Below are 25,992 nucleotides of genomic sequence, written 5' to 3' on the forward strand. Positions count from 1 at the left end.
GTCTAGATTAGGCTGTTTTGTGAGCCATGATAACATAGATGAAAACTGCAGCCACAGTGTGAATGAAATCGAGAGAGGAGAGTGAAAAGCAGGAAGATAGGAAAGATGAGGGTAGGTCTGAAGATTAGAGGTCTTACAGGTAAAATAGAGGAAGAGAAGCCCGTGTAAGGAATAGAAAAGGAATAGTCTGAGAGGTGGCAGAAATACTAGTGGAGGGTAGTGCCATGGAGACCAAGAAAAAAGACAGTATTGAGAAGTTGGGGTGTCTAACACTTCCAGATTCTGTATCCAGCATTTAGAGGATGCATTGCTTTCTTAAGCACACATGATCATATAAGGCATGAAGCAAATCTAAACAAAAATTAAAGAATAGGTATTATGTAGAACATGTTCCTTGAGGACAATGCAATTGAGTTAGAAGTTAATAACAGGCTGGGCATGGTGGCTTGTGCCTGTAATCCCAGGACTTTGGGAGGCCGAGGCAGGTGGATCATCTTAGGCCAGGAGTTTGAGACCAGCCTCACCAACATGGTGAATCCCTGTCTCTACTAAAAATACAAAAAAATAGCTGGGTGTGGTGGTGCGCACCTTTAGTCCCAGCTACTGGGGAGGCTGAGGCAGGAGAATTGTGATGGAGTGAGAGTCTGTCTCAAAAAAAAAAAAAAAGTTAATAACAAAAAGATAATTTTTAAAATTTTACATACTTTGGAATTAAAAAATGACTCACAAATCAAAGAAAAAATCAAAACTTAAAAAAACACTTAGAACTAAATGATAAAGAAAATACTATACATCAATACTTAAGGTATACAATGAAAGTGTTTCTTTGGGGGAAAATTTATAGCCTTACATGCTTACTTAAGAAATGAATAGAAGGCCGGGCATGGTGGCTCACACCTGTAATCCTAGCACTTTGGAAGGCCAAAGGGAGGGGTGGGGGCAGATCACTTGAGGTCAGGAGTTCGAAACCAGCCTGGCCAACATGGTGAAACCCTGTTTCTACTAAAAATACAAAAAAAATTGGCCAGGCTTGGTGGTGGGCACCTGTAACCCAGCTACTTGGGAGGCTGAAGTAGGAGAATTGCTTGAATTCTGGAGCTTGCAGTGAGCCGAGATCACACCACTGCACTGCACTCCAGCCTGGACAACAGAGGGAGACTCTGTCAAAACATAGAAAGAAAGAAAGAAAGAGAGAGAGAGAGAGAGAGAGAGAGAGAAAAGAAAAGAAAGGAATAGAAGCTGAAGATTAATTGATTAATGTTCATCTCAATAAATTAGAAAAAGAACAACAGAATAAAGCCAAAGGAAATAGAATAAAAATATGAACAAAAAATGAACAGAAATAAGTGAAACAGAAAAAATACAATAGAATGAATTAATCAAGATAAAAGTTCATTCTTTAAAAATACAATCAAATTGGATAAATCTTTGGTGACATTCATCATGAAAAAAAAGAAGAAATATAATTAAAAAGGGAGACATGGGTTTAGATGTAGCCCAGATTAAAAGGAGAATATGAGAATACATTGAGCTATTTTAATTACTGATAAGGTCCCAGAATTACTACTTTCTTCCCTGCATTTTTCTTCAGGAAACTGTTTAATCCTCTACCCACAGATCCTTAACAGTAAAGCAAGAACTACCAGCGGATTTCCAATATATTGCCACAGCCACCTCCTTTTCAGGGTTTGCTGGGATTGTTACTTCAGATACAGCAATTTGAGTTTGAGCCCCTACCTGCTGTATTGAGTTGGCGGTCAAGCATCTTCCTTGGGATGCTTCTCTTTGCTCTGCTCCAGAATTAACCAAGCATCTCAGGGACATACACACCCCAAAGAGTGTGGGGGTTATTAAATATTTTCTAATGACATACTGGAGTATGATGATCTAGTTTGCCTTTGTTACTGCTTTTTGATGCCTTGATGGAGTCTTACTTAAAGTTAGCACTGTGTAATCTCATGGGCCCTTGACAACTATCCTGCAACGAGAGGAAAATCCACAAAGGTTCTTTGAGGGAAGATGATTCTGTTTGAACTAAGCTTATTTGTACTCTATGTTTAGGATTCTAGAGTTAAAGCTTTGTGATTAGATTTTTTTGGTTTATGATTACAGCCACTTCCTAAGGTGAACAGCTGCTTTCAGAATTACTGCCATAGGTCAGGTTTTGGCATTTGCCTTAAGGGGTTGTGTAGCTTTTCTTGTAACCCTTAAATCACAAAAAAATTGGTACCATACCTCTCCCTAGACCACTGGGGCCAATCTCAGAGTTTCCAAGGTAACTTTTCAGAGATAATTCCTCAGTATTTCTAAGGCAATTTTCTGCTCTGCTTTGTATAATGAAGTAGCTGGACTTTTCCTCACTAAATAAGTAGAAAAAACACCTCACACATTTGTCATTTGCTAAAATAGTTTCTTGATAGGACACCAAACAAAATATAACCATGTTGTTTTTATTTAGAATATTAGTATAAATAAAGTCGTGCACTTGGCATTATTCTAACATCAGGGGAGATTTTAAGAATTTTCTTATAACTTCCCATAAATAAATTTCTATTAGCAATTTCATATTTCATTTATTATTGAATTAATGAAGTTTATTATTTATCTGAGGGCCATCATATCATCCATTCATTTATACATGAATTTGTTCATTCAACAAATATTTGTTGAACACCTACTATATCAAAAACACCCTGCCAGAGACTAAGTAAGTAACACCAGGCAAACAGAGACACGACCATGTCCTCACAGAGTTTACAGTCTAGAAATTTTATTTAGAAAAGTTTCTGAATTCAGGACATGCAATTATAGAGGTATTCCTATAGGACACACATTTCTATAGGTACAGAATGGGATGACATGACATGTGTAAGTTTAGAATATTGGAGAGAATGTTAGAGAAAGAAAAACGTAGTAATGAGGATCATGGTGTCAGGTATTTAAAGACAGCATGTGTGAAGAAAAGCTGTTTTTTTAGATGGTGATCTTATAGAGGAAGATGAGTACCACACATTATCAATTATCCATGGGCATCATTTCATCTTTAACCAATCAGAAATCATTCCCACTTCCTTACTAAAGATCTTGGTTTTTTCTCTTTTACTTGCATTCTCACACTTATGTATTAAATTATCTAAGTTTCCAAATCATAAAGCCTCAAAATGTCATACTGTGTATAGGGGAGGCAGGTACACATTTTAATATATCCTACAGAAAAGAGATTACACCAGTATTACTGATTTTATGGAGGAGACAGTACATAGCAATTTTGTGTGCGTGCATGTGTTTTAACACAATAAAATCTTATTTCTTGCTTTGAATCCAGTTTAGGTCAGCAAGGTGGCTCAGCACCTGTGGTCAGTCATTCAGAGACCCCACCCCCTCAACTCCCTATGACCACCACTTTCAATCCATGACCTTAGGTTTTCTGGCATCTAGCTGGTGAATACAGAGAGAGAAGATGAAGATGGAACCAGTGTTTTTCGCTATCTTGGTCTGGAGGTAACACTTATCACTTCCGTTCACAGTCCCTTGATGAGAACTGGCTACGTAGCTCCATCCAGGTGCAACAGTGGTGGAAAATATAGCTTAGCTGTATACCCAAGTAGCTAATAAGTTTGGTGAGAAGCTAGCTCATCTGCTTCAGTCAGTCTCCTCATTTAAAAATGGGAGTAATACTTTCTAACTCGGCTGCGGCCATGGCTCCTGTGAAAAAGCTTGTGGCGAAGGGGGCAAAAAAAAAGAAGCAGGTTCTGAAGTTCACTCTTGATTGCACCCACCGTGTAGAAGATGGAATCATGGATGTTGCCAATTTTGAGCAGTTTTTGCAAGAAAGGATCAAAGTAAATGGAAAAGCTGGGAACCTTGGTGGAGGGGTGGTGACCATCGAAAGGAGCAAGAACAAGATCACCGTGACATCTGAGGTGCTTTCTCCAAAAGGCATTTGAAATATCTCACCAAAAAACATTTGAAGAAGAATAATCTACATGACTGGTTGCGCGTGGTTGCTAACAGCAAAGAGAGTTATGAATTACGTTACTTCCAGATTAACCAGGACGAAGAAGAGGAGGAAGATGAGGATTAAATTTCATTTATCCAGAATATTTTGTATGATTTCTTGAATAAAACTTGGGAACCAAAAAAAAAAAAAAATTGGGAGTAATAGCTTCTGCCTCATAAAATTGTTTCAAGGGAACAACTAGATAGTTCATCAAAGTGCTTAGCTCGGTGCCTCATCCATAGTAAGTGGCTCAATAAGCACAACAAATACTTTTGACATCCATAAGCAAATTTCCAGTCAGAACTAATACCTTCGTGGCATTCTACTCTTTCAAATCTTTTAATAGCTTCCTATGTTCTTTGAATAAAAAATAAATTATTGACCAGGCTCTCTATCATCTGGCCCCTGCCTTCATTCCCAGTCTCTTTTCCCACCATTCATCCTTCACTCGTACAACCTGGCTTACACCAGCCTTTGTATGGTTCTCAGACCAACCCCTTTCCCACTGTAGGGTCCATGGTCCCCTCTGCCTGAAATGCGTGTGCCCCAGCTCTTCACATGAGTGATTTGCTTTCATCATCCAGGTCTCATCTCAGGTATCACTTCCTCAGAGAGTCCTGTTCTGTCTGTCCTATCCAAAGTGGCTTCCTCACTATCTTGTCTTCTCTTGTTTTTGTTACCACAATCTGTAACACTTTTAAATTTATATTTCATTATTAATTGAAACAATTAATATATAATAAATAGAGATGGGATCTCGCTATGTTGACCAGGCTGGTCTCCAGCTCCTGGGCTCAAGCGATCCTCCCATCTTGGCCTCCCAAAGTGCTAGGATTACAGGGGTGAGGCTGTAATGCTCTTCTTTATTTGTTTACTTGTTCATGGTCTTTATTTTCCACCAGAGCTGTTGGCTCCTTGAAGCCAGGGGCTTTGTCTGTTTACTGCTTTATCCTCTGCAATGAGAGCTGCAATGAGGTGTTAAATACCTGATGATTGACTGATGAATAGGTGAACAATTTTAAGATAAACTGGAGGTATTCTCTCTGAGTCTTTCACATTACCTATCAACATATTCACATTTCCCTATGATTATTTCCATATCCCCTTCTACGTAGGGTTCTAGCTCTAGCCTTCCTTCTCAGCCAAGCTTCTTGAAAGCACAGTTTACACACCATGCCACCTCCTTTTACTGCTGAACATATCTTCCTCTGGCTTCTTCCCCTTCCTACCATTCCACAAAAATTATTCTTGTTATGGGCATCCAATTTACCAAATCCAAGGCCTGCTTCTTGGCCATTACCTTACCTCGCTTGTTTTCTTGATGCTGTTGAGTATACCTTCTTCCTGAAACTTTTCTGCTTTGACTTCATATTCCCATAGATACCAGTGTATAGCAGTGGTTTTCAACCAGGGATAGTTTTGCTGGAGAGGTCGGGGGAGCTATTGGCATCTAGTTTGTAGAAGCCAGAAATGCTATTAAACATCCATCCATCTTCAGCAAAGAATGATCTGGCCCAAAATATCCATAGCGCAAAGCCTAAGAAAACCTGGTTAACAGGATGTCCTATAGATACTTAATGAACAACATGGTCATGTTCAGAAATAAATCACTACCTCTTTTCTCACCTACTAATTTGTTACTTGTTATTCCTAATCTGATTAATGATATTTATCTTATAAACTAGTATCTCTAATATCATTTTCAATTCCTCCCTCTCCCTCATCAGGCCCATTTATTAGTCACTAATTCCCTTTTGATTCTGTCACCTAAATATCTTTAATCCTGTCTTTCTCCTCAGCTACCACTCTTTGTATTAGTATAGACATTATTTAGCTTGCAAGAATCTCCTAAATGCACTCCCTGCTTTGAGTCTTACAAACACCTCCAACTCATTCTCCTCAAGTAATCTTTCTTTCTTTTTTTTTTTTTGCATTTTCTTTTTTTTATTTTATTATACTTTAAGTTCTAGGGTACATGTGCACAACGTGCAGGTTTGTTACATATGTATACATGTGCCATGTTGGTGTGCTGCAACCATTAACTCGTCATTTACATTAGGTATATCTCCTAATCTGTCCCTCCCGCCCCCCCCCCCCCACCACAATAGGACCCGGTGTGTGATGTTCCCCTTCCTGTGTCCAAGTGATCTCATTGTTCAATTCCCACCTATGAGTGAGAACATGCTGTATTTGGTTTTCTGTTCTTGCAACAGTTTGCTGAGAATGATGGTCTCCAGCTGTATCCATGTCCCTACAAAGGACACGAACTCATCCTTTTTTATGGCTGCATAGTATTCCATGGTGTATATGTGCCACATTTTCTTAATCCAGTCTGTCACTGATGGACATTTGGGTTGATTCCAAGTCTTTGCTATTGTAAATAGTGCCACAATAAACATACATGTGCATGTGTCTTTATAGCAGCATGACTTATAATCCTTTGGGTATATCCCCAGCAATGGGATGGCTAGGTCAAATGGTATTTCTAGTTCTAGATGCTTGAGGAATCACCACACTGTTTCCCACAATGGTTGAACTAGTTTACAGTCCCACCAACAGTGCAAAATGTAAAAGTGTTCCTATTTCTCCACATCTTTTTTCCTCCACTTTTTTTTTTTGACGGAATCTCACTCTGTCACCCAGGCTGGAGTGCAGTGGCCCAATCTCAGCTCACTGCAAGCTCCGCCTCCCAGGTTCACACCATTCTCCTGTCTCAGCCTCCTGAGTAGCTGGGACTACAGGCGCCGTCACCATGCCCGGCTAATATTTGTATTTTTAGTATTGACGAAGTTTCACCTTGTTAGCCCGGATGGTCTCGATCTCCTGACCTCATGATCCGACCACCTCGGCCTCCCAAAGTGCTGGGATTACAGGCGTGAGCCACTGTGCCCGGCCCTCCTCAAGTAGTCTTTCTAAAATGGAAGCTTGATAACATTTCTCCCATTGCCTACAAGAAAAGGTTGAGCTTCCAGGTCTCATTTACCATACATACCATGTGTTTTATTGTCTACAGATCTGCATTCTGTCACAATTCTTCCTAATCTCCTTCTAGCCTAATCAAAACACAAGGAAACAAAAAACTAGAAAAACAAAAAGCTTTATGTATCACACTTTTTATTGGACACGATACTCCTCCTTTTTGCAATGTCCTCCCACTAGGCTCCCAAACAGGCCCTCCTGAAAATTTCCTTCCTGAAAAATTCTCTCTCAAAACTCTACTCTGTGCATGCACATACTTCTGTTGGGACACCTATTTTATACATACTATCTCAGGCAGAAAATTCCCAAACTGAAATGTACAGGCAATGTACTTTTATTCTACGGAGTTTTAAAAATTTTGAATTCCCTGTCTATGAGGTTCAAAATCCCAATTAAATTTATGGTCTTCCCCTCTTGCTCCTGGGTTGTGGTTAAATTCTTGCGGAGTCTTCACAGTGCCTAAGTTTTGGAGAAGATGTAGGCACCCGCCCACATCCCTCCTTCAGATTTTGGCATCCTCTTCCTAGTATCTGCGTGTTGTTTTCATATTTCTGTATCATTTTGCTTTTACAGAGCCACACTGAAGCTTGAGAATCTGAGGCTTTCTGTGGCTTCCCCGTACACAGAATCATTCCCTCTTTGGAGTCCTGCTACCTACTCCAGACTACTTGGAATGCAGACATTCGCTCATTACTGTGGGACCCAGGGGTATTCCCTTTCTCTTAATCTTATTAATATTTCACTTCAGAAGCATTTCCTGTGCTGTGAAATTTTTCTCAGAGGCTTAATTGGTTTAGAGTTTTAATGGATTTGGTCACAGAAAAGCCAATGACTCCCAAATTCTTAAGTCCTGTCCCATCCCAATACCTGAGGCAGGGAGAAAAACATAAATGACCATCGTTCCTAAATCTGATAGCTCAGTGGATACACCCGAGGAGCTTTTAAAATTAAGAGACGCTCCCAAGCGTAACTGTACAGCATCAGAATTTGTTTTCCTGACGATCACAGACGATCAAGACAGAATTATTCCATCAGTGGTGGGCGTGGGGCGGGACTCCACTCGGCCTTCCTGTCCTCTAAAGTCTTCTAATTTTTTCCCCAGTAATCCGTCCTCCCATTCTCCTTTTTTGGCCCATCCCTCTCCTCCCAGTCTTTCCCTGCTGCCCTGCACCAACCTTTCTGCGTCCCGTCCCCCCATCCCCCCACCCCACCTCGCGTTTCCCGCCTCTCCCGCTTTCTGCCCCCTCCCCTCCCACTCGCACCTCCCAGCCCTGCCTCTCTCCCGCCCGCCCCTCCCCTTCTTCCGCTCTACGTCCCTCCTCACCCATGCGCACTCTGTTCAACCCGCTGCTTCCGGCGGCCTAGGCTTACGTTTACTTTGCGCCGGAAAGAGAACCTCTGAACGCTTTCTGAATTATGGCGGGGGTGGATATCCGAGGTATAGTCTGTTGCTATGTTTTGTCTCTTGATTGTCTATGGACTAGTTTGGGATGTTATAGCTCGCACTTTCAAGGTTTAGGTTCCTTTGTGTGAGGTCTCAAGCTTTTTTGAGTGGTTTTTGTGGACAACGCAAGGCTGTGATCTAGCAAAACGTTGACGAGTTTTTTTTTAAGTTCTTGAAACGTCTCTTGGAAGCGTCGGAGAGAAGGGGTTGGAAGAAGCTCTGGGCCTTGAGCCTTCAGAGCTGGAGTATTGTTCTTCACACGTACCTCTGCGACAACATTAGGGCTATTCTATTGGAGTGAAGGAATGGCCTTTAGGCAGAGGAGGGAGTGGGATAATGAGCCAACTTGATTTGATTCATCTCTTGGGACTTGGCATGGTGGCTGCCAGATTCTTTAGATCGCGCGCCGCGGGTCCCTGAGCATGAATCCCAAATATTTTCTATTGTAAGGTTTTGGTTTTTTTTTTTTTTTTTTTTTTTTTTTGAGCCGATAATACTTTACATCGAACATGCAGCAATTATTATGGCCAGGAGTCGTATTTTTTTCACAGCTGAACTGTAGAGGTACTCACATACTGAATCAGTCAGTGAATAAATGTATGGAGATGCCCCCGCTTAATTGCTGCTTGATCTTGGGGAGCACGTAGAGTTGTTTTTGTTTGTATATACAGTACTTGATTTTTAAAGGGAAGTGTTTGAGATGCCTTTTTTTATATATTAATTGGATTGTTGTCTAACACATTTATTACAAATATTTTCATTTGTAGTTATCCGGTGATCTTCAGCACTTCTGGATCATGATTTTACATACATGTCTTTCATTATAAGTGGGCGTTTCAACTGCCTAATTTCATCACTTGCTGATTGTTAGAATGCTTGGACTATGTCAACATGTTGCCTTGCTACAGAATAAAAAAGAGAAACATTTAGTCTATCAGACTGTTTTCAAATATTTAGTTTGTAAAATGTTTTACTTATAATTCGGATTTGTTAGGATCATGGCAAAGACTCTAAGAGTGTGTTTGGTATGTTAAAGGAACAGCAAAGAGGCCAGTGTGGCTGGAGGGAAATGAGAGAGGATGTGGTAAGGAGATGAGGTCAGAAAGGTGTTGAAAGCCATGATAAGGTCTTTGGCTTTTCCTCTGAATAAAACGGAGAGCCATTGGAGGGATTTCCATCATAGGAATGATGTGATCTGATTTTTTTTTTTAAGGACTACATTGGCTGCTGGGAACAGTGTAGGAGGACAAGGGTAGAATTAGGAAAACCAGTTAGGAGGCCTGAAAATGTTATTTCCTGGCCTATTGTGTATTTGGTTATTGCATGATCCAGTTATGATGAACTATCTAAATGGTCTGTACTAATTATTTGGTTATTAACATACTTTGTCTCCTCCTTTATTTTATAGCACACAAAGTGCATTTTATCTTTATATAATTTTTCTCAGTTGAGTCACTTGGCTCAAAACTGCCTGTCACCTTGAATTAGGTCTGACTTCTTTGAAGATGCCTGAGGTAATGACAGTATAAGAGAGATTGAAGTTTTTCAACCAGTATTGTATAGGCATTTTGATGTTCATGATTTACACCTAGTGTTGTTCAGTACAGTCAGTGGTATGAAGCATCATCAAAGCCAATGGCCAATACAAGCTCATTTATTAAAAGTATCTAGCTCTATCATGTCTTTTTAAAAGCCATGATTTAATTCTACTCTAAATATGAAACTGTGTGGCTATAGTTAAGGTAATTCTACTTCCTGTTTATCCCTTAGCTTTTACATCATTATCATCTCATCTACAATAATAGCTTCCTAACTTCTCTATCCCTAATTGAGAGATCGCAAACTGGTAGCTATGGATGTGTTCTCTTGGGCATACATGTTGTTTGAAAATTTTGAATTCTTTGCCAGCATTAAGGATTTCCAATTAAAAAAAAAAAAGTCCTTTCTAAATTTTAAATCATATCACTTCTTCACCTAATGAAATTATCCTCTGAAGATATAATATACTTTGTATTTTTATACCTCTTTATATACATTCTCTCTGCTTGGAGTTACTTTGCCCTTTTCTCTGTGTAAGTTTCTATCCTTTAACAAATCATGCTAAAACCCATCTTCTCACCCCATGAAAAATGATTTTCGTTCCCCCAGGTCCTCTGTAGTCTTGTAACACATTTCTTCATATCTTTATTTTTGAGATGGAGTCTCGCTCTGTTGCCCAGGCTGGAGTGCAGTGGCGCAATCTCAGCTCACTGCAACCTCCGCCTCCTGGGTCCAAGCGATTCTCCTGCCACAGCCTCCCAAGTAGCTGGGATTACAGGTGTTCACCACCACGCCTGGCTAATTTTTTGTTTGTTTTTTTCTTTTTTTGAGATGGAGTTTCACTCTTGTTGCTCAGGTTGGAGTGCAGTGGCACGATCTCTTCTCACCGCAACCTCCACCTTCTGGGTGCATCGATTCTCCTGCCTCAGTCTCCCAAGTAGCTGGGATTATGGGCATGCACAACCACGCCAGGCAATTTTTGTATTTTTAGTAGAGGTGGGGTTTCTGCATGTTGGTCAGGCTGGTCTCAAACTCCCAACCTCAGGTGGTCCACCTGCCTCAGATCCCTAAAGTACTAGTGTTACAGGCGTGAGCCACCGCGCCCGGCTGGAATTTTTTGTATTTTTAGTAGAGACAGAGTTTCACCATGTCTTTATCATAACACTTACATCATGTTATTGCTTTCTTGCATAATCTCTTCTGTTACATCATGAAAGTATGTTGGTTAGGATCTATGTCATCCTTATATTCATAGTGCCTACTACATTAGATGTATAATAAATGTTTGTTGGATTGGATTCTTTCTTTTTTTTCTAATTCTTTATCATTTTGTTTTCTTTCCCATAGACAATCTGCTGGGAATTTCTTGGGTTGACAGCTCTTGGATCCCTATTTTGAACAGTGGTAGTGTCCTGGATTACTTTTCAGAAAGAAGTAATCCTTTTTATGACAGAACATGTAATAATGAAGTGGTCAAAATGCAGAGGCTAACATTAGAACACTTGAAGTAAGTTATTTTAAGAAGGTAGCATTTTTACCAAATACAGGTTTTACAGTGAACAGTTCTTTAAAGCTGTGGATCATGAAGTGCAAAGTAGAATTTTAGAGGAAAAACTGGAGTTTTGTTTGGGTTTATACAAATTTGACATGCAAGATAATTATTAGTATTCACTTTTAACAGAGGTCTTTTCTGTATAACTTCATAATGTTTAATTAAATATAACAGGTTTAGATTTCGATCTGATGAGTGACTTTGGCAATGCTACTGCTATTCTCAACTAGGCAACTATAATTATTGTCCCTTTTATATCTAGTTTATATTACAAAAGTATTTGAAACAACTGTTGATATAATTTTCCTATTGTCAGCTAAATATTGAGGAGGAGAATATAAAATTAAATATCTGTCATATTTTAAATGGCTTTTGTTATGGGGCAAATACAGCTATTGAGACAACTTATTGTTTTTAAACATAATCTATCAGGTAAAAAAATTTGTTGGGGTGAGGATAAAGTTTTTGATGTTTTCTAGTTTGGTAGTATATGAAGTTGTGTCTTCATGTTTATTTTTATATTTTATAAGTATTCGTAGATTTGGTCAGGAAGCATCATGACATTTTGATTGCCTTTTTGAAGCAGACACTCTTCGGTGTCCTTTCCTAACTGAAAACACTCAGATTTAAATTTATAATACATTTTTGTAGAGAAATTTTGTTGTTTAAAAACAAACTAGTTTTACTCGACGGTAGATTATAACACCAAACATAGGCAGTTTTAATCCTATTAAAGTGTTGCCGCATTTTTATATAATTTGTCTTATAAAATTATTTGTAGGGCATTTATAGATATTTGGATGTCTGTGTTCTGTTTTCAGTCAGATGGTTGGAATCGAATACATCCTTTTGCATGCTCAAGAGCCCATTCTTTTCATCATTCGGAAGCAACAGCGGCAGTCCCCTGCCCAAGGTAAAATGTGTAAACTTTAGGCATTGTTTTCTTTTTAAAATACCATGATTTATTTACTTCCTGACCTAACTTGGTTTTTTTGATTGGTTTCTGTTTGGGGGGTCCCCAAGACCACATACATGTTCAGTACTATGCTGGAGGACTCACCAGACTTAGCATATGGTTGTACTTACAGCTGAGATTTGTTATGACAACACAGTAAGGGTACGCAGCCAGATTAGTACTGGAAAAAGACATGTCAGGTGAGGTCTGTAGGAATCCATGTGCAGGTTTCCTATGCTTTCCCTCTTGCTTGTGAAGGGCCACAGAGTGTGCCCTCCATCCAGCAGTGAAATGCAGCTGCATTCAATATGTCTGCTCAAGGAAGTCCATTTGAGGTTCTGAGCCAGGGATTTTTATTGAGGGCTGGTTGTTTGGACATCCTCTGCCCACCAAATTTTTAGATTTTCCAAAAGAAATCTGGTGTCTACTATAGTCACATTGTTTGTACAAATTGTCTGCAGAGGCTGGTACAACCAGCATAACTCTCATGTAGGAAAAGTTTCAAAAGCCAAGTTCCACTAGTTGTATACTTGGATACCAGGACTCTTCCAGCATGCCCAAGGAGAACTCTTCAAGCACTAACAGAGCAACTCACTGCATCAAATCTCCCTCTTTCTGTGAGCACAGTTGGTATACCAACTGAATGTCAAGCATCCCAAGTAACTTTTTTTTGTTTTTTGACCTCTGAACTTTTTATTGGCCTCCTGCTCCTCAAAGAGTACCCTGCTTCTGCTGGCTTAATGTCTCAGAACTTTGATGTTGTTGGTCTCACACACCACTCTGCCATCCACTACCTGGCAGGTGGGGTCTTTTGGATGGTTTGCATGGAGTTGCTGCTGTCCAGGGCATCACTAAGATTGAAGTCCTGGCTGTCTTCCAGCAGGCAGCGGTAGGTGGCAATCTCAGCCTCCAGCTTGACCTTGATGTTCAACAGGGCCTCATACTCCTGGGCCTGGCGCTGCCTCTCTGCCCCAGCCTGTGCCAGCTCCGACTCCAGGTATAGCAGGATCCTGTTGAGCTGCTCCATCTGCAGGGCGTAGCAGGCCTCCACCTCCCTCAGGCTGTTCTTCAAGCTGGCCTTTAGATTTCTCATCGAGTCCAGGTCAGTCTCCAAGGACTGGACTGTACCTCTCAGCTTTGTGAGCATTATTACCTCAGCAGCTCCAACCTTGGCAGACTGCATAGTGACCACTGTGGTGCTGTCCTCAATCTGCTGAGACCAGTGCTTTTCTAACTCCTCTCGGTTCTTCTGAGCCAGCTTTTCATATTAGGCCCAGATGTCTGCTATGATCTTGGCGAAGTCCTGAGATTTGGGGGCATGTACCTTCATCGTCAACCCAGAGCTGGCAGTCTGGGCTTGTGGGCCTTTTACTTCCTGTTCATGGTTCTTCATGAAGAGTAGCTCCTCCTTGAGAGCCTCAATCTCTGTCTCTAGCTGAAGCAGGGTGACATTGGTGTCATCATTGGCCTTCCAGAGCCCATGGATGTTGTTCTCCACAGACTGAGGCATGGCCAGCTCTGTCTCATACTTGACTCTATCAGCAGCAAGATGGGCATTGTCGATCTGCAGAACAATGCAGGCATTGTCCACAGTATTTGAGAAGATCTGAGCCTTCAGGTCCTTGATAGTCTTGAAGTAATGGACCCAGTCTCTGACCTGGGGTCCCTTTTTCTCCAGGCGCTCCTGATTTTTTTGCTCTCTAGCCTCTGGTTCTCGGTCTCCAGGCTCCTCACTCTGTCCAGGTAGGAGGCCAGGCCTTGAACCAGGTAGGTTCAGGCTTTGCATGGTCTCCTCCTCGTTCTGGATGCCTCCCATTCCTGTCAGAACCCTGGCCATCCCGTGGCCAGGCCCCCGTACCCCAAGCTGCCCTGGAAGCTGATGGAGCGGGACACGGAGATCCGGGAACCAGAGCCTCCGGTGCCTGCATAGATGCTGGCTGCGCTGCTGACCGGCCGGGTGCCCTAGCTGGGCGCCTGGATGGAGCCCAGGGACCAGTAGTTGGTGGAGAAGGTGGAGCGAGTGGTGAAGCTCATGCTCTCTGGGGAGGAGAGCGAGAGGACAGGACTCAGGCTTTGCTGATGATCACAATTAACTTTTCATCTCAGTCCACTGAGTTAATTCTTTTACAAAATGCATGGTAGATACGGTCGTATCAAACTAATAGAGGATCAATTGAAAATCCTCAGTGATGCATTGAACTAAAAGCCTTGCCTGGGTTATACTACCTACTGAAAACTTGGTTTAGAAACAACACTGAAGAGCGTAGAGTCCAGATTTGGTTTTGAATCAAAGAGCTAGACACCTTTTCCAGTGATGACCAGAAATTGAAGACATTAGAATCAAGCCAAGACCATGGATAAAGTCATACTGAAGAGAAGATTCAAGATAGGGGAGCCAGATGGGTGTTACTCTAGCTACATCTCTCAATTGGATACCCTCATTAAGACATTTACGGACAACCTTTAACTTGGCATTGTTTTCAGAGAATGACTTGATAAAGCAGTTATGATTCTAGAATCCAAATTTAGTTTCAAAACCAAAGATCTAGAGTCCCTGCCCAGAGTAAAAGAGAACCTTAGAATCAAGGCAGACCAGCGACAAGATAAGATTTCCATGGTGAGAGGATTCAAGGTATAGAAATTATACAAGACGGCAGTATCCTCACTGGCAGTTATCTTATTCCTTAGGACCCAGCACTGGGGCACAAAAGCAAGCTCATTGCATTTGATATCTTTACACTGGACCCCCAGTCTGTCTTGCTTCAAGGTCTTACTACCTTAAGTAAGGTTGACTGACAACAGTCTTGGCATCTTTTGGGAACTTGTTAGAAATGCACTATCCCTACTGAATAAGAATCTAATTTTAACAAGGTCCCCAGGTAATTCAGATGCACATTAAAGTTTGAGAAGCACTGCTGGAGGGCAACAGTGGGCATACTTTTTCTGAAAAGGGCCAATGACTAAATACTTGGGGTTTGTGGGCCTCCTAGTCTCTGTGACAGCGCTCAATTATTGCCATAGCAGCCATAGATAATATGTAAATGATTGGATGTGGCTGTTTTCTGGTACAGCTTTACCAAAACAGTAATTGTTAAACCCTGCCTTATGAGAAAATGTCAGATTTTAGTTCTTTTTATGAGAATCTCTTTAGCAGTTTGTGTCCATAGCTGTATTTGTAAACCTTTTTTCCCACTGTTTTAGTTATCCCACTAGCTGATTACTATATCATTGCTGGAGTGATCTATCAGGCACCAGACTTGGGATCAGTTATAAACTCTAGAGTGGTAAGTGTCTTCACATTCTTTTAAGCACTAAAGAAAACTTGTAATTAGCTACCTTGCTTCCAGTAATCCAACTGGAGCTCCTCTGCCTTGTGTAAGTTGCTATAAAGTATTGACTATTAGAATGTCTTCAACTTTGGTTACTATGAGCCAAGTCAGTGGTCAAAGTATATTTCATAGTCTCAATTATATAGTAATTTAGGTTCTGAAAAATGGGTTCTGTCTTTGCATATGTAATATTTTGTGAGTATTTACTTTGGAAATTTTTGTTGACCTAATGAGAAATTTAGAATTTATTTTCCTTTTTCAAGCTTACTGCAGTGCATGGTATTCAGTCAGCTTTTGATGAAGCTATGTCATACTGTCGATATCATCCTTCCAAAGGTTATTGGTGGCACTTCAAAGATCACGAAGAGCAAGGTAAGTAGAACATCCAGACCCTCCTAACACACTTTTTGATCCTCTGAGAATGAAGCTGTTTTCTTTAGGAAAGTGGCTGTTGATCTTTTCTAAGTGTGTTTCACTTTTTTCATGGGATGCTGGCTTTGTTGCAGCTGAGATTCATGTAACTAGATGTATAATAATAGCTTTCACATAGGAACAGATGCACGTTCACTTTGTTAGGTAACTGGTAGTCTTAGTCAAGGTGATTGAAGGTTTGAAAATATTTGGGACCAGGTGCGGTGGCTCACTCCTGTAATCCCAGCACTTTGGAATGCCAAGGCAGGTAGATCACCTGAGCCCAGGAGTTCAAGATCAACCTGGGCAACATGGTGAAACCTGGTCTCTACAAAAAGAAAAAAAAAAAAAAAAAAAAGGAACATAGGAGAGGCAGTGACGTGGAATGAGCAGAGATGATATTCCTTACTTACCTGACTGCTGAGTTATCTTGGAATCTGGAACTCTTTATTCCTCCAGTCTTCAAAGCAGAGGAGATGAGAGAGATTGCTTTTTAGAGCCCTATCCCTAGATGGCCAGTCTGTTTTCTGATCTTTCCATCTCTCCACCTCTTGTGGCTCCAGGTTCTCTCAGTTTCCATCTGATCTGCTACTGTCTTCATCATGTTTTACTGTTCGACTACCTCCAGAAATGTGCCTGTAACAGCATACTTGTATTCTCCATTTCCTTGTCTGAGAAATAGCAACTCAGAATAAATTGTTGAGGGAAACATAGTGTTTGTATAGAATTCAGACCTGTATCTTCTTAATAGTAGGTATAAGCAGGAACATTTGATGAAGGAAAGTTTGCCTTTGTTGACTAAAATTGGCCCAATGGTTCTTTTCCCCTACCATAACCAAGTGTTCGGAGTAACACTTATCTGGAACCCTTCGCTTGGATACGGTTTCCCAATACACCTCCCTCCCAGGGGCAAATCCCATATGTGATTAACTTCAGAATTTCTCTTTCAGGTTCTGTTCTTTTTTGTCTTCATGATTTTCTGTTTTGTTATTTTTTTTTTTTCAGTGAATTACAGTCTTAATAATTGAATATGGTAGATTGAGTTTGTGAAACCTGCATTTCCATTTGTTCCTAGTAGGTTTTGTGGGAAAATACCATTTAATACACTTAAAATACACAAAGGTAATTTCAAACCAAATAATTTGGATTTTGATTTAGGTAATTTTGAAAAACTTTAGCTTTAAAACTCTTATGGTTGTGCATGCTTATATACCAAAACTGAAGTATCTTTAAAAGACATATGTATCAGCTTAAATGTTAGAATTTGACTTCAGTTAAGAGGGAGATGGCCGGGCGCGGTGGCTCAAGCCTGTAATCCCAGCACTTTGGGAGGCCGAGACGGGCGGATCACGAGGTCGGGAGTTCGAGACCATCCTGGCTAACACGGTGAAACCCCGTCTCTACTAAAAAATACAAAAAACTAGCCGGGCGAGGTGGCGGGCGCCTGTAGTCCCGGCTACTCGGGAGGCTGAGGCAGGAGAATGGCGTAAAAACCCGGGAGGCAGAGCTTGCAGTGAGCTGAGATCCGGCCACTGCACTCCAGCCTGGGCGACACAGCGAGACTCCGTCTCAAAAAAAAAAAAAAAAAAAAAAAAGAGGGAGAGTTAACAGCACTTCTGTATATATGCTGTGTTTACCTTATTTTGGGAATTATCTTTGGTCTAGCAGCTATTAAAAATAATGAAGTTTGGGTATATTCATAGTGGATAAAGATTTGTAAAATATGAGACACCAAACTAAGTAGGCAATGTTTTGATTTGGACTTTGTATTTAATAGATAAAGTCAGACCTAAAGCCAAAAGGAAAGAAGAACCAAGCTCTATTTTTCAGAGACAACGTGTGGATGCTTTACTTTTAGACCTCAGACAAAAATTTCCACCCAAATTTGTGCAGGTAATGAGAATATGTGTGGTTAATCTTGATTTGACACTTCTTTATGGCATATATATTTATTTTTAATTGAGAACCGTTTCAGATTTGACCTAAAATTATGATTTTCCTCATTAGTTAAAAAATGATCTCTGTTTCAAAGGAAAGGTTTCTAAAGACTTAATGGAAGAAATAGGTAAATGGAATGGAATTAACACTGTTTGTGTTTCTTACTGAATCTTCACAAACTGTGAGGACTGCATATAGATCATATTCTCATTCAAAAGGTTGCTGAAAGTGTCACACGTGGTAACAAAACTAGAATATGAAACTCATGCTCTTTTTACTCTACCTGCCACCTTCCAGCCTGATGTAGTAGATGTCTGAACAATCTAAATGATAGAATGATTAACACTTGTGTAACAAAAAGAACAGAACATGTGAGGTAGAGTGTTTGGCATAATAAACAGAGGAGACAGGAGTGATTAATAGAGATACACTATATTGGGGTTTTAAGTTATATGAATCCACTGTGTGATTTGGAGGGGCAGGGAGATTTCTAACAGCAATAGCAAATCCACCTGCCATTCTAGTAAATGAGCTTTTGGAGTGAAGTAGATATGGAATGGAATCGATGAATATGCTGGTCTCATGGCTAGTCTCAATTCTTCTGGACCTTTGCAGTGTACATACAAGATCATATACCTCTTTTTTGTTAGGAGCTCCTTAAGGGATTTTCAAGGGAAATTTTAAACTAAATGAAATTTTTTACATGAGATGAATTTAGAACAGGCCTCCCCTTCCCTCTTCCCTGACTGTGCTGTAGTGAGAGATAGGGGCTATTGGAATTGTGATGTGGTGGTGAAGAGAGCAGAAGACGCAAGATGGAACTCAGGACAGGAAAGCCAGTTTAGAGGAATCTCATCAACTGCACTTGAAGATGGAACATTGTCTGTTGAATAAATAAATAAATAAATAAATAAATTATAGCTGTGCGTAGGGTGATGAATGACCTCTACAGAATGTAAAAAGTTAGGTGTAGTTGACCATTTATTTGGTGAGTACATAGTGCATGCTAGATAGGCAGGGGAAGACATCTAGACATGTGCTGTCCAGTACGGTAGCCACGAGGCATGTGTGACTATGAGCATTTGAAACACAGCTAGTCCAGATTGAGTTGTGATGTAAGTGCAATATACATACTGGATTTCAGACTTGTATGAAAAAGAATGCATGTAAAATAGTAGTTTAAAAATATTGATTATGTGTTGAAATAATATTTTGGGTATATTTGGTTAAATAAAATACATGTTTCTTTTTAAAAATGTGACAAGAAAATTTAAAATTACATGTGTATCTTGCATTTGTGGCTCACATTTCTTTTGAACAGTCCTCATCTAGAAAATGATAATAGAACATGCAAAACTGGAAACATGAGTTAGTGAACATATGTTCAGAAACCAGAAAAATCCTCTGAGGGCTTACTCTGTGTTTGTGGAGGGGAAGAGTAATGGAAGATGAGACTTTAAAAATAGATTAAGGTCAGTTGAGAAGGATTTTATATGCAATGCAAAGAAGCTGGGATTTAATCCTGGAGTCCTATGTTTCTTCTCTATTTTAAACTTATTACTCATTACCACTCCCATAAACATAACAGGCCTCCAGATGCATTCAAAATTATTTTAAGTTTTAAAACAATAGCTATCATAACCAAAGACAGACCAAACCAGGGGAAATTTTATACAGTCTTTTTCAAGTATATACTTTCCAGGAGTGTATTCTCACTGAAATCTCCTCTACCTCATCTTCAAGTGACTAGCTGAGAATGATTGCTGATGGTAGTAAGGACCCACTGGATATTTAAAAGTAGTTGCAAGGGAGTAATATAGTCAGTTTTGTGTTTTAGGAATGTAACTAATAACAGGAGGGTAGGGGATGCTTAGGAAATCACATGTGAAGTTTGGAGTCAGGGCACTTAAATTGTGGAAAGCTTGAATTAATTCTGTGGCCATAGGATAGAGAGGATACAGATTTAGGAGGTATTTACAGAGTTAGGATTGCTTTATTTTGGTGGTTGGATTTGGAGAGATTGGACAAAGGGTGATTCTGGGGTTTCAGGCCTAGAATTAGGCTAGGTATTGTCAGCTAAAATTCAGAATACAGGGGAAAAAAACCAGATTTTGGTTGAAGTACAGTTGTTAGGGGTTTGGTTTTCATTAACTGACCTACAGAACATTCAGTAGTTTGCTATTGTATTTGAGTCCTGGGGTATTCAGTGAAAGACAACTTTTTTTTTTTTCCCCCTGGCTAGGGGTGCTGTCTTGATTCTTGTTTGCTGTCCTGTCCTGGTGCGCTAGGCTAGACATGGTAGAAAGCTCAAAGACTCTCTTGATTCTTAAAATAAAAACTCTTTACTTTATAGAAAAGTATGGTAATCTTAAAAACATGAAAGCAGAGAGAGTAATTAAAAATAAAACCCCCCATACCCTTTAGTCTGCCTCAGCAGTTATCAAAATGGCCAAACTTATTTTATCTCTTTTCTCCCTACTTCCTCCCAATTATTTTTAAGCAGACTGCAGATTTCTTATCATTTCAGTGAGTGTTTTACCTTTTTCTTTTAAAGGTTTAGCCACATTCATACTTATATTATCATATTCCTGGACCCCACATTTCTTTTACCATCCAAGAGCCAAAAACCAACTCCCAAAGATAGAGTATATCCAGCTGTGTATAACATAACTAGGAGAAAGATGGCTTTCTCTAGAACTATTAATAATCTTTTTGCTTTTCCTACCAAAAATTTTTCCAGCCTCAGATCTAGAGAAGAAAATAATCTACTTCAAGTCTCCCAGAACTTCTTTTAGCTCATATTAACTCCTCTTTACCCATTGGGTCCTCCATAACTGTTTGTAGTCCAGATAAGGATACAGCAGCTATTCCTACTTACCAGTTTTATCGAGCAGTTGGGCTTGTGGTACCCAAGAATGTTGCTTCTATAAGGGATGCTCAAGAGAATATTGGAGAAGTCCTCTCTGCTTCTTTGAAGCTCTTTTTTCCATATTTTAATATCGTTACTGCTGGAAGTTGCACTAATACTGATGTGATGAGAGTTTCGGTCTTTGGAGCCTTTTATGAGGACTGTCTTTTTATTGCTGTTTTTAGAAGCTGCTAGAAGGATATTTACTTCACCTAGGATTATCTAAACCAAAGCCACCTGATTAAATTTGCTCCAAGAAGCACCCTTGTTATATATCCCCATCTCAAACCATGTTCTACTAGTCTGGCAGGATTTACTGGAAAAGATTAGACAGTGTATTATGTTGGGTAAATAACGACATTATTCCAATGTCCACATATAGTTCAGTGTCCAATATAGTTTAAATGGTTCAGTGCTGACAGTAGAAAAATCCCCCCTTTCAAATTTTTTACTTTCTTCAATGTTCCTCCCTATGTTTCCTCTCCTATTTTAAAGAAAAACAATTTGTTCCCTCAGAATTACTTTAGACATGTTTAAGTATTGATATTTTCACAAGATAATGTGATATGTGGCTTTGTTGGGGGTTCTTATGACAACTCCTGTAATTGGAGATTGCTAGCAGGATTCAAAGGACTCAGCATGTAGTTGTACTCAGCTAAGATTCATTGCTATAATACAGTCAGGATGTATAGCCAGATCATAAGGGAAAAGGACACAGCAGAGTCTGGAAGAATCTATGTGCAGGCTTCCTTATATTTTCTTCTTCCCTTAAGAGGTTACACAGAGTGCACTGTTCTCTCAACAATGAAAATGCAGAATATGTGATATTTCTTCCCAGGGAGATCCATTAGAGACCTGGTACCCAAGGTGTGTTTTTGGAGTTGGGGGAGCTCTTCATGCAGGTACCCTCTATCTAGCACATACCAAAATTCCACAACCTCTGAAGAAAGCAGATATTCAGCCTAAACTGCATTGTTTGTACAGTCTAGGCACAGTGAGCCACTATTATCAGGGAATGGTGGGAACCCTCCAGAAATCCAAGTTTCTAGACACTAACCAAGGGCCAACCTTGCAAGCAGGACTAAGTATAGCAGCCTCAGGCCTTCTGTGGTAACCTTTTTATTGCACAGTGGATAATAATATGAAGCTCAGTTTTGGTCTTGTTAAGTGTAAAGATTCCCAGGACTTGCAGTTGGAGTAGGATAGTTGGCAGTTGTCAGCATGAACCTGGAACGTGTAATATCAGAGAATTTTGTAGTTGTTAGGAGTGGGAATATGTAAGAAGGCCTAGGGAGGGCATGTAAATCCAGAAAGATTCAGCAAACAGATGGAGGCATTAGAAATGAAGAGACTGCTTTTTTCTTCTAAGATGATATGGAAGTACTAAGGTGTTTTAAATATATATATATGTGTATATGTATATAAAGTTATAAGTTTAAAGGTAGATGGTAAGGAAGTTGGTGGTGTTGGCATCGGTTTTGTTGTTGTTTTTAAACATGGGAGACAGTGTCATCGGATGAGAATGAGGGGTAGAAGAAGACAAGAGTGTTGTAGAGCATTTAACTTGGGGAATGGGGCAAAGGAGATGACAGAGCTTAATCAAGTGAAAGAATTGCTCTACGGAGTGAAGGACCTGACCTTATTTCTAATCTTTTTTTCCTTATCTTTTTTTCCTATAGATTGGTTTTTAATAATAGACTCATCAGAAATCTCTTTTTCCTCCAAATTTCCCATGCCTGCCAACTTTAAAAGTCATGGTTCATCCATACTTCATTCTCCCTTCCCATAATTCATACCCATTAAGGAAATAAGACTCTGGAGTATTGGAAGACTTCATTATTTCTTCCCATAAGATTCTACCGAACTGCTTTTTATAAAGCACTGTAGCCTGGGTGTGGAGGTGGAAGTCCTTGTTAAATGTTCAAGTATTTTTATGGTTGGTTGACTATCTTGTTCTAGTTTTTGATTTGTGTCTTTTCTGGAATGGGGAATAAGAAACAGACAATGATAAATGTACTTTATAGTACATAAATAGTAGCTTTTCTTCACAAAGTCATTTGAAATGTAATTTGGATGAAGCTTTCATTTTATTAATATGACATTAAGAAGAAGAAACTTTGCCAACTTGACCTGTTTTCTTCTTTTTCCTCTTCCTCCCCCTCCCTCTTTTCTAAAAAATTATAGCTAAAGCCTGGAGAAAAGCCTGTTCCAGGTATGGTTCATCTAATATTACGCTTGAAATAAGATCAAACAGCTTGTAAATCAATAACTGTAGCATGTGAAATGAGCCGCGGTCATTTTGTCCTTCTAGAGCTGGGGCTGGGCCTCATTGGAAGAAGAATTGTCTTGGTTCACACATAAAATAACACTAATGATAGCTGATGAGCTGAAAAAAGAAAAAAAAGTCTCATAATGTTTTAAGAAAGTTTACAGATTTGTGTTGGGCCACATTCAAAGCCATCCTGGGCCGCATGCTGCCCGTGGGCCACAGGTTAGAGTCTCCCGTTGTAGTTTTTTACTCTTAATCTTTGAGATGTGCTGAACTGTCAGCAGATGGTGCCATTGTGGTAGTGAAAAGATGAATTGGGAGGGAGAAAGTAGGTATTGAGGAGATATGAGGAAGCCACCGTGATTCGAGGTTTCTTCTAAAATCTGTATTTTTATATAATGTTGTTTTCTGTTACATTACTGAAAACAGGTGTTGAACCATCATGGTACTGGGTTAGAATAATTATATATCTTGTTTTTACATACTGTCTTACTTAAATGCTATGTAGTTTTGTCTAGTATCATTAATTTCCTTGAGTTATCAGGTTGTTAGGTTTGTAACTGGGTTCTTGTGTACATCTGCCTATGGGAACAGCTAGATCTAGAACTTGAGATAAACAGTTAAAAATGAATTTGAAAATGTGAACCGTTCATACCAACCATTGTTTGAATTTATCTCATTCCCTCCACCCGTGTCTCCCTCCCCAAAAAATCTACTTTTGATATCAGTGGATCAAACAAAGAAAGAGGCAGAACCTGTACCAGAAACTGTAAAATCTGAGGAGAAGGAGACCACAAAGAATGTACAACAGACAGTGAGTGCTAAAGGCCCCCCTGAAAAACGGATGAGACTTCAGTGAGTACGGACAAAAGAGAAGCCTGGAAGACTCCTCATGCTAGTTATCATACCTCAGTACTTTGGCTCTTGAGCTTTGAAGTCCTTTATTGTAACCACCTTATTTGTATGGGATGCACTTATTCTTTGAAAGGATATTAGGCCGGGCGTGGTGGCTCACGCCTGTAATCCCAACACTTTGGGAGGCTGAGACGGGTGGATCACTTGAGGTCAGAAGTTCGAGACCAGCCTGACCAATATGGTGAAACCCTGTCTCTACTAAAAATAAAAAAATCAGCTGGGCATGGTGACGGGCGCCTGTAGTCCCAGCTACTCGGGAGGCTGAGACAGGAGAACTGCTTGAAGCCAGGAGGCGGAAGTCGCCCTGAGCTGATCATCACACCGTTGCCCTCCAGCCTGTGCAACAGAGCAAGACTTTGTCTCAAAAAAAAAAAAAAGAAAAGATATTATTCCCATCATGATTTCTTGTGAATATTTGTTATATATCTTCTGTAACTTTTCCTCTCCTGGACTTGTGCAACCTACACACATATTTACTGGTAGATATGTTTAAAAGCAAAATAAAGGTGTTTGTATATATTGCTTCATCATGACTTTTTTCTTCATCATGACTGATATTTTTCAGATGCACTTTGAAGACACAAAGGATGTTAAAGTAGTAACTAAGCATATTTTTTTTGTTAAGTTACATAATCCTTAGTATTAAAATAAACAGTTGCTGACATTTTGGAAGATGAAGGAAAAACCTCACCAATACCATTACCCTATAAATACTGTAACAACGTTGTGAGTTTTCATCTTATTCTACGTGTAGATACTTTTTTTTTTTTTCAATAAAGAAAAGGAATTTATTTTTTTTTAAGTTATGGAGGCTGAGAAGTCCAGCATTGAGTGGCTCCATCTGGTGAGGGCCTTCTTGCTGGTAGGAAGTCTGCAAAGTCCCTAGGCAGCACAGGGTATCTCATGGCAAGGGGACTGAGTGTGCTTGCTGCATGTAGATGCTTTTAAAACTACTTTAATCATTCCTTTCATGCAATTTTACTTTATTATATCTGTTGTAAGCTTTCCCCCATGTTTATATAGTTTTTATAGACTGTTTTAGTGTCTGAATTTCTGTAAATGATTGTATCTCAGTTTTCTTTCTGTGTTATATTTGGGATTTTTTTCTCAATTTACATTATTTTAAATAAGACTGCTGTGATTATATCTTTGTATAATGCCTTTTCAATATTTGGTATTTATTTCCTTAGGATAGAGTTCCAGAAGTGGAATCACTAGAGTCTGCATTTTTATTGCTCTTAGTCCGTATTGCTAAGTTGTTCCTCAAAAGGTTGGACTAGTGATCACTCAAACAGCAAAGTTGGAAAGTATGTATCAGGTTTTCCGGAATTGCTACCACTAAATTTTGTCATTTATGTTTTTAGTGTTAATTAAGTAGCAAAAGTGGTATTTTAGTATTTAAAGTGGTTGAAGAATTTGTTATCTTTGTTTTCTGCTTTTGTGAAATGTCTAATTTTATGTATTGTGTGAGATTTTTGTCTTTCAACTTCTTATTTTGACATAATTTCAGGCAAATAAAAGTTGTAAGAATAGTACAAAGAATTCCTATATATACCTTTTACCCTAGTTCTCCATCTGTTACCATTTTTCTGTATTTTAGTCTTTATTTTCTTTCTCTCTCTCTTCTGTCTCTAACTCTTGCTCTCCTGTTACTTGCTGTTTCTCTCTTTCTCCCTTTCGATCGTATTTATGTTTCACCAGTGGTGCCAATAATGTCATTTACAACAGAAGAAAATCCCGAGTTGTGGGCTAC

At 39.5% G+C, this 25,992-nt stretch overlaps 1 protein-coding gene and 1 pseudogene across 4 annotated transcripts in view; both read left to right on the forward strand.

Annotated features, from left to right (window-relative positions):
* Nucleotides 1-4,130, forward strand: part of LOC105494314 (large ribosomal subunit protein eL22 pseudogene) — a 41,434-nt pseudogene extending 37,304 nt beyond the window's left edge. The window contains exon 4 of the transcript XR_011625788.1: nucleotides 3,326-4,130. The product of XR_011625788.1 is annotated as a large ribosomal subunit protein eL22 pseudogene (transcript). The remainder of the gene's footprint in view (nucleotides 1-3,325) is intronic.
* A 4,150-nt stretch (nucleotides 4,131-8,280) lies between these two features.
* On the forward strand, nucleotides 8,281-24,764 carry LOC105494318 (mediator complex subunit 6). Of its 3 annotated transcripts, none has more exons than XM_011762647.3 (8): nucleotides 8,281-8,417; nucleotides 11,310-11,469; nucleotides 12,336-12,427; nucleotides 15,671-15,753; nucleotides 16,062-16,170; nucleotides 17,987-18,102; nucleotides 23,240-23,267; nucleotides 24,053-24,764. In XM_011762647.3, the coding sequence occupies exons 1-8, from the start codon at nucleotides 8,396-8,398 to the stop codon at nucleotides 24,181-24,183; spliced, it is 741 nt and encodes a 246-aa protein (XP_011760949.1). In that variant the 5' UTR covers nucleotides 8,281-8,395; the 3' UTR covers nucleotides 24,184-24,764. The 3 variants fall into 3 exon arrangements, with proteins under 3 accessions (XP_011760949.1, XP_011760950.1, XP_070956059.1); XM_071099958.1 differs by lacking the exon at nucleotides 8,281-8,417 and adding an exon at nucleotides 10,142-10,165; XM_011762648.3 differs by lacking the exon at nucleotides 17,987-18,102.
* The last annotated feature ends 1,228 nt before the right edge of the window (nucleotides 24,765-25,992 follow it).

This window comes from Macaca nemestrina, chromosome 7 (genome assembly GCF_043159975.1).
Source record: "Macaca nemestrina isolate mMacNem1 chromosome 7, mMacNem.hap1, whole genome shotgun sequence".
Classification (NCBI taxonomy): Eukaryota; Metazoa; Chordata; class Mammalia; order Primates; family Cercopithecidae; genus Macaca; species Macaca nemestrina.

Coding starts and splice junctions, on each gene's coding strand:
- LOC105494318 (XM_011762647.3), top strand. CDS start 8,396: ATGGCGGGGGTGGATATCCGAG. Junction 16,171..17,986: donor CAAAGATCACGAAGAGCAAG/GTAAGTAGAACA, acceptor TGTATTTAATAG/ATAAAGTCAGACCTAAAGCC. Junction 23,268..24,052: donor TGGAGAAAAGCCTGTTCCAG/GTATGGTTCATC, acceptor TTTTGATATCAG/TGGATCAAACAAAGAAAGAG.